The sequence below is a fragment of the Penicillium angulare genome (assembly GCF_028827245.1).
Source record: "Penicillium angulare strain IBT 27051 chromosome Unknown utg000004l_segment0_segment0, whole genome shotgun sequence".
NCBI classification, from domain to species: domain Eukaryota; kingdom Fungi; phylum Ascomycota; class Eurotiomycetes; order Eurotiales; family Aspergillaceae; genus Penicillium; species Penicillium angulare.
The window spans coordinates 1,965,446-1,978,307 of record NW_026623163.1 but is presented as its reverse complement, the minus strand read 5'-3'; the positions used below and the strand labels follow the sequence as shown (position 1 = coordinate 1,978,307).

The window sequence follows — 12,862 nt, the reverse complement described above, 5'->3', positions numbered from 1 at the left end:
GGCGATGATATGAAGGCAATGCGAAGAGTATGTCATTTAATGATTTCGTATCATTGGTGGAATGCACACGGGCTTGTACTAGGAATCAGAATGCATGAAACTCTAATTACTGATTTTCTAGGATCATATGGATATAGCCTGGCATTTAACACGGCATTACGGGCCGCTCGGGCGCTCTTTTTGAGTTTGGACCCCAGGCGACTATAGTGGGTATCGTGAATCGCGGTGGTCGTTAGCGGTATTTCCCTCATACATACATTCGTTAAGACAAGGTGCATCTTGCGTATCGCGAGATTCACGTCCTATTCCTATTTATCCCCATAACAAGGATCACCGCGATACGCCGGTAGATATGAGCACAACTCGGAGACATGACCTTCGGTCCAGAGCTGGGTGTTTGACATGCAAGAGACGACGGAAAAAGTGTGATGAACAGAAGCCAACTTGTTCCGGTTGTCAACGAAATTATCTCGACTGTCATTGGCATCACTCGACAGAGCGAGAGATTGGAGAGCCTTGTATAAGCCCGCAACAACCTGAAAGAGAGCTAGAAGGTGAGCAAGCAACTCAGCGATCGGGGATAGGCGTGTCGGATATACCGGCACCGCAGTTAGCAGACTGCTACCCCGCCTTAATTGACTGGCAGAGTTACATACCCGAGATACCAGATATCTCCGACGTTTTTGGCTCTCAATTTCTGGCGATACCGCGGGCCAATACCGAAGGGAATGATAATGCTCTTGCTGGGTCATCGAACAACGCGTATTTCGCTGGCGGCTCCATGCGTCCATCGATTTCTCCAAGGAAAGAGGACAATGACACAGCATCACTCTCAACCGATCTTGGGAGTGTTTTGAGATTTGTTGAAAGAACCGGAGTCTGTCTTCCCTTGATCTGCCCGTCTAGCCTTATGCTATTGTTGGACTCTAAAACGACTTGCTTTCTCTTTGAACACTACGTTTATCGCACAGCTTCCGTAATGGCTATTGTCGATGAACCAGCCAATGTACTAAAGACTCAGCTGATACCATTTTCTTTACAATCTAAACTGGGAATGGAAGCCATTCTGATGACATCTGCTATTCATATATCCGACAATATGCCCGGATGGTCAGCATTGGCTTGGCGCTACTATGGACAAGTTGCAAAATGCATCGAAGATCGAATCAGGATGATCAATACCGAGGCACTTGCAACGGAGGTCGTCGAAGAAACCCTAGTAGTGTGTCTTCTGTTAGCAATGTTTCAAGTATGTGCAGCCCAGACAAAATTGTGAATTGGAACTAATACATCTTAGCCAATTGGTGGAAGCAATGGGGCTCTATTTTCCCGACAGCTTCGCCATGCCCGCAAACTACTGTGTCATTGCCAGAAACATAATATCAAGCTAAACTTAAGATCATTTATCGATGATTCTTATTTCTACAACAGTATGATTGATTCTATGTCTTGGCTCACCAGAAGCGCTCGCACTCTGCAACAAGGGGATCTAGAGATCGACATCTGCCCCATAACACTATGCTCTGATAATATCAAAGAGAGATACCCTGGTTGGCTATGTGGGGTGTCTCATCAAATAATGGAATATGTATGGTATGCTTCAGCACTCTCAAGGCGTTCTCATTTAGATGGTCGGCAAGGCAATGTCCTTTCCGAGCAAATTATCACCGAGTACAAAGAGTTAGATATACTCTTCCGCTCATGGCAGCCATCTTCGGATATGCTCATTAGGTTCCCTGAACACTGCACTGCTGCAGAACTTTACCGCATCACTGGAAGAATATACCTTCATCGTACCATTCATCCCTTCACGGACACTACGACTGATATCGCCGTTCAAGACTTGGTAGTTTCTTTTTTGAACATCCTGAAAATATCGTCAAATATGTCAAAGCGCCCGCGTGTATTATATTGGACTTTTGTCCTTGTTGGAACTTGCGTTACGAGTGATCACCATCGCGAAGAGCTGATGCAATGGCTGCAAAACGCATACGACTATTCAAAGATGGTTAATTGCGGACAGACAATTCGATTACTGGCTAAACTGTGGTGGGTAAATGATTATGAGGACGATGACATGAATTTAGAGGGTGTTTCTTCAGGTTACATGGAGGGTGATCTTGGAAGTGGACAAAAGTCAAGATGTAGTTGGGATTTCCTCTATGTCATGCGTGCAATCCGCCGATGGGACGCTCTGATATCTTGATCCAGACGTACATTAACTGTATCTTAGATTTGCGCCATCCAAACATGGAAAAGATACAACGCGACGGGAATTCCTGTATCAGGATTCTAACGCTACATGAACTAAAATTCGCTGAATTTCAATTACGCTTCACCATGATTAACTTTCGCCGCGAGACGCGCTGAGCCATACTTATAATTTACGGCGGGGTAATGCAGCCAAGTAGTCTTGAATAACCTTTGGTGGAATGCTTATACTTTTCCAAAATAAAAGATACCCCTTACTTGATCAAATCCTATCAATCAAACATTGAAGTATCATCATTAGTTCATAATATTCTGAAAGTGATGAGAGTGAGCCCCCAAATTCAATTTGACCGCCCCAGCCGCACTGATACAGGCATCTCCACCCGGAGGCATCATGTTGCACAGGCGAGACGCGCTGGACCCACCCAGTCTATCTACTCTTGTCATCAGGCGAGTCGCACTGGGGTATATAATTGATCCAGACACCGCAATTAATGATTTCACTCATCAATTCCTTTCTTTATCATATCGTAATGAGATTCGTCGACTCTTAAACTTCATATCTCACCGCCGCAATGACCCTCGAAAACTGGCAGGTCGCCGTGAAAGCTAAGCAGGAAGAGGCTGCGGCCAAGATCCCCGCAGCTTGGCGAATTTCTACAAGTTTCACCGATCAAATCTCTGAAACATCATCCAACAACGTTCTCCAAGTGCCTAGAGAGTGCGGCATTCTGTCTGCCAAGCAGCTGGAAATCACAGAGAATTACGATGCCACTGCATTACTTGAAAATATACACTCGAAGCACTTCACCGCTGTTGAAGTCGCGGAGGCTTTCTGTATCCGCGCAGCTATTGCTCAACAAGTCGTAAGTGATATTTACTTCATCTACAATGAATAAAACACTCACTCAAAACCATCTAGACGAATTGTCTCACGGAGACATTCTTTGACCAGGCCCTGGAAAGAGCGCGAGAACTGGACGAGTATTTACAGAAGAATGGCGAGATTATCGGACCTTTGCATGGGCTTCCGGTCAGCCTAAAAGACTGTTTCAATGTCAAGGGCATTCCGTCGACAATTGGATATACGGAATTTATAAAGCATGGGCCGGTCACCTCAAATTCCGCTGTGGTTCAGATACTGTTGGATCTCGGTGCGGTTCTCTATGTTAAAACAAATATCCCACAGACGATGCAGGCAGGTTTAAGTCCCATTCAACGAATACAGTGGTTAAGGCAGCTAACCCCTATTATAGGCTGGAGACTCACATAACTACGTCTTTGGTCGTACACTGAATCCCAATCGCTCAAATCTTACTGCAGGCGGATCTTCTGGGGGTGAAGGTGCACTCGTTGCAATGCGTGGGTCGATTCTGGGAGTCGGAACCGATATTGCTGGCTCAATCAGAATTCCAGCCTACTGCAATGGGACGTACGCTCTTCGTCCATCTGAAGATCGTATTCCCTATGGAGGTCAGACGAGTTCGTCTCGAAAGGGCCTTGCAGGGATCAAGGCAGTCGCAGGCCCCCTGGCTACCTCTGTCCGAGATCTGGAACTTTTCAGCAGAGTTGTGATTAACTCAGACCCCTGGAAATATGATTCATCTGCCATTTTCTCCACTTGGAGAGCCGTTGCCCCCAAGCAAAAATTGAGGCTCGGCTTCATTCTAGAAGATAGCCACTTTCCCGTTCACCCACCTGTTCTCAATACTCTTACTCAGGCAGTGGAGCGCCTGAAGGCTGCGGGGCATGATATTATCAATCTCGAACCCCCATCAATCAAAAAGGCCACCTTACTAGCTTTCAGAAACTTTGCTATGGACCCTGCAAATACAGCCTTCAAGCATATCCAGGCAAGTGGTGAGCCGAGGATCCCTGCGCTCTCATCAACAGATCTACCCCACGATTATATGCCATATGACTACGCTCCGCTCACTTTGGAAGGGCTATACGACCTTCTAGAGGAAAGAGGCAAGTACAAAGCTGAATTCGGCAAAATTATTACTGAGAAGAAAATCGATGCGATCATCATGCCCGGCTACCAGGGAACCGCACCACAGCACGATATAATCGGATGGGTACCCTACACTGTAGTGAACAATGTGTTGAACGTATGTCGCGTCTCTCCCGCGCAGTTTATCCGAGTGCCTAAAAATAATACTAATAAAAATCGATACAGTACCCTGCTGTGGTTATTCCATATCGCAAGGCGAATAAAGCTGATGATGCCAAATTCCTTCGAGATGTGGAATATCGCCCTCCATGTGAGTTCTGAATATCTGTACCCCTTTTTATTAATCGTAGCTGCTGACCGCCACAAAGACATCGCAGATGATGTCGAGGGGGCCCCATGCTGTGTTCAGGTTGTTGGTAGACATATGCAAGAAGAGGAGCTTTTACGGGAGGTCGAGACCATCTCGAAAGTGTTGGCAAACTAAGACAAGGTATATTGAACGTGTATCTGAAATATGTAGGACTAACTGAAGATTGCTATGTTTTCGCCTTCAAAGATTGAATCTAGTCAGCTAGCTCATATCATCTCCGATTATGGCTACTCTCATCGAGGCCAAGAGGTTAGAAGCTGCATTTGAATGTTCATAAACTCCCCCTTCAAACATGTCTGTCGCATCTCTACCTACTGCCCCGGTAATCAATGTCGCTCCGCCTGGGTGCTCCGTAACGAATGCAGAAACTTCGTGAGCTACCCCTTTAATCACAATCAAATTACACCCTGTTCTTGCTTGTTGTTGATATTCCTCCCACGTAATGACAGGTAAATCTGACAGCGGGACGCCCCAATCCACAATCTTGGACTTCTGATTTATCTTCTCCTGCTCTCGCTGGATTCTGCCTTTTTTAATCTCATTTTGAGGAAAACGTCTTAGATTAGTGGCGAGACCAATCTGGGAACATGTCCATATCAACCACTTTGTAGGATCGAAGTCATAGTATCGAATCCCATTTCGGTAATCGATTGGGAATTCATGATGGAAATTATGATACCCTTCTCCGAATGTTATCAGAGCCGTTAAAAAGTTATTTCGCGGCGACTTTGTACTTGCATATGGCTGTGATCCTATCCAATGTGCGAAAGAGTTCACGCAAAATGTTCCCTGTTGCCCGATGCCTGTTCCTATGCAACCTCCGAGTACAAACCCGCCAACAGGGTCGTCGAATAGTATACCACATATGAATGTGGGCAACGCATATCCCATAATGAAGAGTAATGGCAAATAGTACCTATGTTGCCACTGGACAATAGGGTCATGTTTGAGGTCGCTAATATCCACACGTCCAGCGATAGAAATCTTGCCAAGTGATCGCTTATCTTTGACTAACATCCAACCGAGATGTGCATAGAAAAAGCCCTTCTGTATATTGTAGGGATCCTGATCTGTGTCGACATAGCGATGGTGCGCCCGGTGACCGCGACACCAAAACTTGATACTGCCTTGTCCTGCGCCTGCACCAAGGATGGCGAGGATGACTTTCAGAGGCGTACTTGCAGTATAAGTGCGATGAGACCAGAGTCTGTGATAGCCTGTTATTCATTATTAATGATAGTTCCATGTCCTTTAGCCAGAGGTATTAACTAACCAGCTGTAATGGACATTCCACGTATAATGATATAGATGAGCATGAAGTAGACAGTATTCTGGATAATGGGAACCCATAGAAGACTTGTAATGGCTGCCAAAGGAATAACGATCAAGAATGTTGCGATCGGCCAATTTATCGAAGATAATTTGGCGTTGTGCAGTTCTCTGATCCTTGAAGCCATTGTAGGACCTTCGGGGATAGTACTAGTAGTAGCTTCTAATAATTAGAAATCCCTTCGAGGTTCAGTTTCATTTCCTTTCAAGTTAATCGTGAGATCTGTTTGTGGTTCAAGTTCGGAATGAGAAGAAGGAGTCACGCTCTGAATATATCAGAGAAGTCCGGGAAATTAACATTTTTGTAGCGTGATTCAATCTCATACAAGTTTTCTATCACGTCCTGTCGATAAGGCCAAATAAAATGAAGACTGTCACCAAAACATCTCATTGTGATTGATTGATTGTGAAAGCCCCTTTCTCGTGCATTCGACGGTGGTGTGTACTCCAAGCCACGCGCCAAAAAAAACTTGATACCTTGACCATAGACTTAAATATTGATTCATGGAAATAATTTCGTTACACAGACTTGCGCAAGTGTACAGAAAGGAGGAACTTTTTGGTGTTTGCATACTTGGATGTAGTTAGTCTTTGCTCTTCAAAAAAAGCAATTATTGTCAGCGGATGTCACACTCACATCCTCAGCGAATCGGCTACAATAGCCTCAAACTTCATTGTGATACTGATCTACATCGCTCTGCAGTAAGTTTCGTTAGTCTTCTTTTTCATTCATTTGTTGTCCTTTATTTTGGTTAAGCCAGACTGTGTGGCTGAAGTGCCTAGCAATGCAGGTTTCTATAGTATGAAGATTGGCGTTACACTGCAGCAGAGCTCTCATCTATCTGAGCATCTGTGCTCAATTCACTATCTGTCCCTACGAAGAAATTAAATAAGAGTACGTGCCCCTGTGGTGCTCCATTCTTCGAATAGTCTTCTTGTATAGCATTTCAACCAAGTCCAATCGAACAAAATTATTTCTTGCCTTGGGTTCTTCTCGTCGTCATGGACGTATTCTCAATTCCCAATTCGATAAGCTTTGGGCTTCCATCGTCCGAGATGTTCAAGCTCCCAAATCAACCCTACAAACACGATCCGAAGTTACGCCCACCACCATTAAACAATATGCCAAGATCCTTCTTTCATCCATTTGAAATCGACCCTGGCCTTTTCCGCATCTCATTTCAGCTAGAGTATGTCATCACTTTTATGTCGCTATACGTGACAGCAGTTCTATTTATGAACTCGGTCAACGCAAGTCGGAATTATAGACCATGGGCTTTCAGCAAAACTTCAGCATTCAAAACGTTTGTAGTAGCACATAATTCCTTGTTAGCACTATTCTCAGGCTGGGCTTTATGCGGGATTGTATACACTCTTATTCACTATTGGCCATCCGGATCGACGAATTCCAACTTGAACGACGGTTACTTTGCTCATGTTGCAGAGTACCTTTGCCAAACGGAATCAAGCGAATACCGAGGTGAGTATTCAAGCTCAATTTGTGTCTATCCTTTTCTCATGGAAATCCTGACGACTTTCCATCTATAGTCTTATCGCATTCAATCAGTCCTTGGGAGGCTGGCTGGAACTATATTGGCTGGCTTTTCTACATGAGCAAATATTACGAGGTCATCGATACATTGATAATTCTTGCAAAGGGGAAAAAGAGCTCAATGCTACAGACATATCACCATGCTGGTATAATACTCTGCGGATGGGCTACGGTTGTTTATGATTCGCCATGTGCACTTGTTGCAGGTATAAATGTGTTAGTCCACACATTAATGGTAAGTTCCCCGGCCCTCTTCCTGCATTTGATAATCATGCTAATCTGTCTAATTCAGTACACATACTTTGCTCTTCAAACACTTGGATATTCTGTGTCAACTCGTGTGAAACGAAGTCTGACCACTATCCAAATTGCACAATTCTTTATCGGAATGATATTTGGGACCTCATTTCTTTTCTTGAGTTACAAAGCTCCTCTGGACATGTCACAAATGGCCGTGAAAAATGATTCGGTGTTGGACTTCAGCCCACCCGCTAGCCATGGTGATACGACAAGATTGGTGCCCAAAGACACGATGATCCCATGCTTGAGTGACAGTGGGGAAGCAGCCACCATTTACGTGTCAACTATCTATATCTGGCCGTTGATTTTTCTTTTTGTGAGATTTTTCATCAAGTCATATTCTCTGAAGAAGAGATAATAGCTTAGAGAAAGGTGTAATCTGAGTTTTTGTTTCTCAATTTTTGATTTTTCTCAATTTTGCTTTTTGTGATATTGCTGCATCTATCACCCAGCCAGCCATCTTAATGTTTCCATGGGGGAAGGAGATTGAGATAGGAACTTTCAAACATGATCTGTATGGAGAAAGACAGATTTATAGCGAATTTAGTGAGTTTACACTACACAAATGATTCAACGTGTTGTCCATGGCTCTTTATAGTATTGACTGAATCTATAAAACACTGGATCCCCGGAACGTTCCTGGGAATTAAGACTGGACTGTGGGGGTGGAGAGGTCGGGGAATGTGGAGTTCCCTACCACTCCAGGGATAGTGAAATAATGAAATGAAGATTACTAGCAACAGACCAGAGGATTTCTCATTCCATCGAAGTTCTTGAAAGGTTAATATCGAGGTTGTCGCGTAGTAGTACGAGCTCACTGGGGACGAGGCTCGTCGAAGTCAGACGTAGAGCGGCACTCAGGCTATCAGAATCAATTTCAAACCTATTTTATTCTCAGTACATATACAGTCCGCATGTTTCTTCTAAGTTAAGAAACATCAACATTTATTCGAACTATAAGAAAAGTCTGGCTCAACTCTGGCCCGCCGAAACGCGCGATCCCTGTCCTTTGTCACCCTGGGGCTACGCTGTTCAACCAAGTTCTGCCTATCCGCATTGCTAAGTAGACAGAGAGTTCAAGAGAAATTGAATGTTTTCAGTCTCCGGTGCATAATATTGAAATCCCACCACCGGATTAATTAGCATGGGACTTTCTATAGAACCCGATTAGATCGTATCATGATCAAGAAACACTATGTTGCGCCCGAAAAGATATGCCGTTTCCGACCGTTCTAATTTTGTAAAGGGCACCTCTCATGCATCGAGGTCATCTGACTTGATACTCTTCCTGGTCCACATGGCTTCCAAATCTTTCTAATACCGAGGTCGCGAGTTATTAGTGTTTTCGGTGCATCGCCCGCTATACTGAACCCAATCGACAGGCGCTTTATATGGTTGTCTCAGGTCATCCACTGTTAGATGGCTAGTCATTGACGTGGCAGTGAGTTGTGAGGAACATTAATTAATTTTGATCAACATAGGTTTCAGAGTGGGAACCGCATTGCAAGGGGTTTGTTCCAAGTCAATGCAAACAGTTGATTTTGTATTTTCGACTGATCAAAAGGGAGCTAAGGACTGTATTCGTGGGAATGTAACAACCCAAGAAAAATATTTAAACCGAGATACTAGCGTGACGTGACGCTGGAAACGCCACCAGATTCTAGTTGACGATCATTGTTTGTCGGCAAACAACCTGTTAACCCTGAGAAGCATCCAAGGCAGCGAACGTTCGGGATAAGTGGAGCACTGAGGTGAATCTATTCCATTAGTTCGAAAGTCACATACAGGGATAGTAATGATGTGATCAGGGACCTAGTAGTCATTCAATGCGGAGTACATGAATGATGAACTGCTGTCAATGCACATGCTGTTGTGTGATGTCTGTTGCATGTGTGCAGGTGCAAATCGGGTTTGGGTTTCCGCAGTAGAGGTCGTCAGCCGCATTATTGATTCCCAGTGGCAACTTTAGGTGGGTCTGGTTGACAGCGGTGGGCTTAAGACGGCTGGCCAAGAAGGAGGAGAAGAATTTCAACGCCTGATCGTCAAAACTTGACTTCGCTTGCACTAGTATTCAATAGTACATATACAGAGCCCCAGATTTCAAGGCGGGGAGCACTAACAAAAACCAAAGGGTTCAAGCGCTGGCTATTTATTGGTCTCGGCTAATTGGAATGATGATGTTGCAAATCATTTCCAGGGCTAGCCGAGAAACGCAATGATCCACGCGACAATCATGGTTCAAAGGGTTTCAATCGATGGGAATGACAGCTCGGGGTTCTTAGCTCAATTGATAAGGGGTTTGGTAGCACGGTGTGAGTAATTTACGCTGTTTCTGGAATTGTTTTCCATATTACGGCTTTCGCCCATAATGTGACATGTCTTTTTCCACAATCGCACATACCTCAAAGGCGCAAAGGACGGAGCACCAAGACGGAGTAAGCGGAGTACACATCGGCAGCAGTCCGTAAGCCAACATTCTTCCCATTCTAGCAAAGATCTAGCATCCAATTCATAGATTTTGAGAGATACAGCCATTGGGAATGCAACCTCGTATCACACGAGTGGACCTAGAAAATAGAAAAAGAAAAGAAATAATAACACAAGAGGCCCGTTCTCAGACACCCACGCTCGACAGGGGAAGTTGAGAAGACAGCTCCAACGTTCCATGGTTTGTTTCCAGTGACACCGAGTTTTCACAGTAATGCCAGGCACAAAAGCCGGGTGGACTGTGGGGCTCCGCCCACAATGGCTGACGATGCAGTGGGGAACAAAGTGTAGTAAATTGACGCTAGAGTGTTCGATGGCGGGCTTCCGTGCATTCAGACGTCTTGAGCATGGCAAAGCCCCCATCAAGGACCACATGGCGCGCAGTTGCGCCGAAGTCCGCGGTCCCCAAAACATGAATTGGCCTTGAGATCGTTGATGGATCGTGCGCTATTGGGGAAACTATCCGGACTTTGCGGAGCTCCAAGTCCAAGCCACGGCAGGGATCCTCGTTCAAGTTGTGCATGAATAGTCTTATTGACTCCACTGGGCGCTGAGGCCTTACTCCGTGCAGAATGTTCAAAAGAAACAACCCCGCTCATTTTGGGATGTGTTGTCTTTGACCGTAACGCAGACTTTTCGACTTTAGCCGATTTGAAGAGGGGACTTCTATTGGTACAGCAATATAGCATATCGATGATTGTGTTGGATTTGTTTGTTGGACGGAAAAGTCCTCCCCTCTCGACGACACTCTTTTGAATACATTCGATTTTTCTATTCGGTTTCTCCTTTATGTCGCCAATCAATATGAACAATATTTTGCACGAACTGGTGCCTCGTGGCGATGACCACGGTCATTCTCGTGGTCAGCGAGCGTTGGTGGTGACTGCAGTTCTCACTTCGCTGGCTGGATTGGTTGTTGCTATGCGAGTATATGCCCGAGTTGGGTTAATGAAGAGTACTGGTCGAGAAGACTGGGCCATTCTAATTGCAATGGTATGTCACTATACTTCACAATTTATTAGACCATTCAATAACGATAATTTTCTTCTCTTTAGGTGTTCTCAGTCGTCTATTGCGGACTTGTTGGTGCTCGTATGTTACCATTCATCGTCTTAAAGCCAAGCTATAGCAACTGACAATAAATATAGAACTTCGCTATGGAATGGGAATCCATGACGATTACCTTCCCTCACACGTTCTTCAACAACAACTCAAGGTATGCTCAGCTATGGACAATTCCACCCTCAAATACACAGCTTGCTAACAAACCACAGTGTCTGTGGGCCGCCATCCCAATGTACAACGCCAGTCTAGCATTTACCAAATTCTCCATCCTCTTCCAATATCTCCGCATTTTCCCCGCTCGCTGGTTTCGCAATGCCTGCTACATCGTCATGGCAATCGTCGCTACATATTCCGCCTGGGCCATTGTCAGCGGCTACGTGAACTGTGTCCCCGTCGCTCGATTCTGGGACCGCACAATACCAGGAAGCTGTCTCAACTTCTCAGCCCTCTGGTTCTTCAATGCAGCCATGAACATCGCTACAGACGTGACTCTTCTCGCCCTTCCAATGCCGCTGCTATCCCATTTACAGCTTCCGCGCACGCAGAAGATCGCACTGATGGGCGTTTTTGCCATGGGTATCTTGTAAGTCTCACTATGATTCTCAGACTTAGATCGAATCAAATACTAAGACTTTCCAGTGTGGTCATCACAAGTATTCTTCGCCTTTCCGGACTGCGAACCGTTGCCAGCAGCACAGATACATCATACGCTAATGTCGACGCCTCATACTGGACTGCAGCGGAGTGCAACGTTGCCATTATCTGTGCTAGTCTTCCTTTCCTTCGCCCGATTATCAGCCAGGTATTCCCTAAGCTGTTGTCGACAAACAGCTACAACAACCGTTATACAAGCAATCAGCAAACTGGAACGAATCGATTCGCTAGTCGCCGCTCGGCACGACAGCCTAGTCAATTGTTCAGTCAGACCGATGACAGGGACTATGATGTATACTCTATCAATGTTAAGCCTGGAGATAGGTCAAGTCCCAGTTCGTTTGGTGGTATTGAGGTTACCACTGAGATGACGGTGATGCAAGAAAGTGCTAAGCATGGTGAGAGTGTTAGTGAAAGGAGATTAGTGATGGATTCATCATGATCGTTCTTTAAGCTTCTTCAAGCTCTTATTCTTTTTCTTCTTTATTCTTTCCTCTCTTTTTCTTCTTTGTATATTTTATTTCTAGGTGTGCACAGCAAACACCTGCTTTTTATGATTGCATTGGGACGGTATATTCGGATTCAATCTTAACAAAGATTCTTGAATCAACACTTGGGTGGACTTTTGACTTGGACATATTATTTACAGCGAACAGCTACATTTCTTATTCTTTCAATTCAATCATACTACATCAAAAATAACCTGCCCATCAACCCCCAACTCATCCCGACAAACACTGGCACCTCCCAACCCCAAACTCAACTCCCTAATCTTCTCTCTAACCCACCTATGATCCCTATGCTTAGAATCAAGCAAACAAGCCCGAAATCCCTCATTCCTCGTCGGAAATATCTCCAACTGATCCAATCTAAGACCGTGGCCTTGCCCCTGAACCTCAGAAACAATAACCCTCCAAACAGCCCCAAGGTCATTTCGAAA

At 44.9% G+C, this 12,862-nt stretch overlaps 5 protein-coding genes across 5 annotated transcripts; 4 read left to right on the top strand and 1 right to left on the bottom strand.

The window, feature by feature from the left end:
- Positions 1-979: 979 nt before the first annotated feature.
- N7478_004677 (C6 transcription factor OefC) lies at positions 980-2,206 on the top strand (the record flags this gene model as incomplete). Its single annotated transcript, XM_056920891.1, has 2 exons — positions 980-1,222; positions 1,298-2,206. 2 exons carry the CDS (start codon positions 980-982, stop codon positions 2,204-2,206), a joined length of 1,152 nt encoding a protein of 383 aa, XP_056778928.1.
- A 580-nt stretch (positions 2,207-2,786) lies between these two features.
- On the top strand, positions 2,787-4,649 carry N7478_004676 (amidase; the record flags this gene model as incomplete). The annotated part of the gene is made up of 5 exons (XM_056920890.1): positions 2,787-3,077; positions 3,134-3,379; positions 3,468-4,322; positions 4,391-4,475; positions 4,516-4,649. The coding sequence occupies 5 exons, from the start codon at positions 2,787-2,789 to the stop codon at positions 4,647-4,649; spliced, it is 1,611 nt and encodes a 536-aa protein (XP_056778927.1).
- Positions 4,650-4,736: 87 nt separating this feature from the next.
- On the bottom strand, positions 4,737-5,992 carry N7478_004675 (acyl-CoA desaturase; the record flags this gene model as incomplete). Its single annotated transcript, XM_056920889.1, has 2 exons — positions 4,737-5,752; positions 5,809-5,992. The coding sequence occupies 2 exons, from the start codon at positions 5,990-5,992 to the stop codon at positions 4,737-4,739; spliced, it is 1,200 nt and encodes a 399-aa protein (XP_056778926.1).
- Positions 5,993-7,474: 1,482 nt separating this feature from the next.
- N7478_004674 (uncharacterized protein) lies at positions 7,475-8,074 on the top strand (the record flags this gene model as incomplete). Its single annotated transcript, XM_056920888.1, has 2 exons — positions 7,475-7,651; positions 7,709-8,074. 2 exons carry the CDS (start codon positions 7,475-7,477, stop codon positions 8,072-8,074), a joined length of 543 nt encoding a protein of 180 aa, XP_056778925.1.
- Positions 8,075-11,007: 2,933 nt separating this feature from the next.
- Positions 11,008-12,364, top strand: N7478_004673 (PTH11-like integral membrane protein; the record flags this gene model as incomplete). The annotated part of the gene is made up of 5 exons (XM_056920887.1): positions 11,008-11,196; positions 11,259-11,295; positions 11,352-11,419; positions 11,478-11,851; positions 11,908-12,364. 5 exons carry the CDS (start codon positions 11,008-11,010, stop codon positions 12,362-12,364), a joined length of 1,125 nt encoding a protein of 374 aa, XP_056778924.1.
- Between the last annotated feature and the right edge of the window lie 498 nt (positions 12,365-12,862).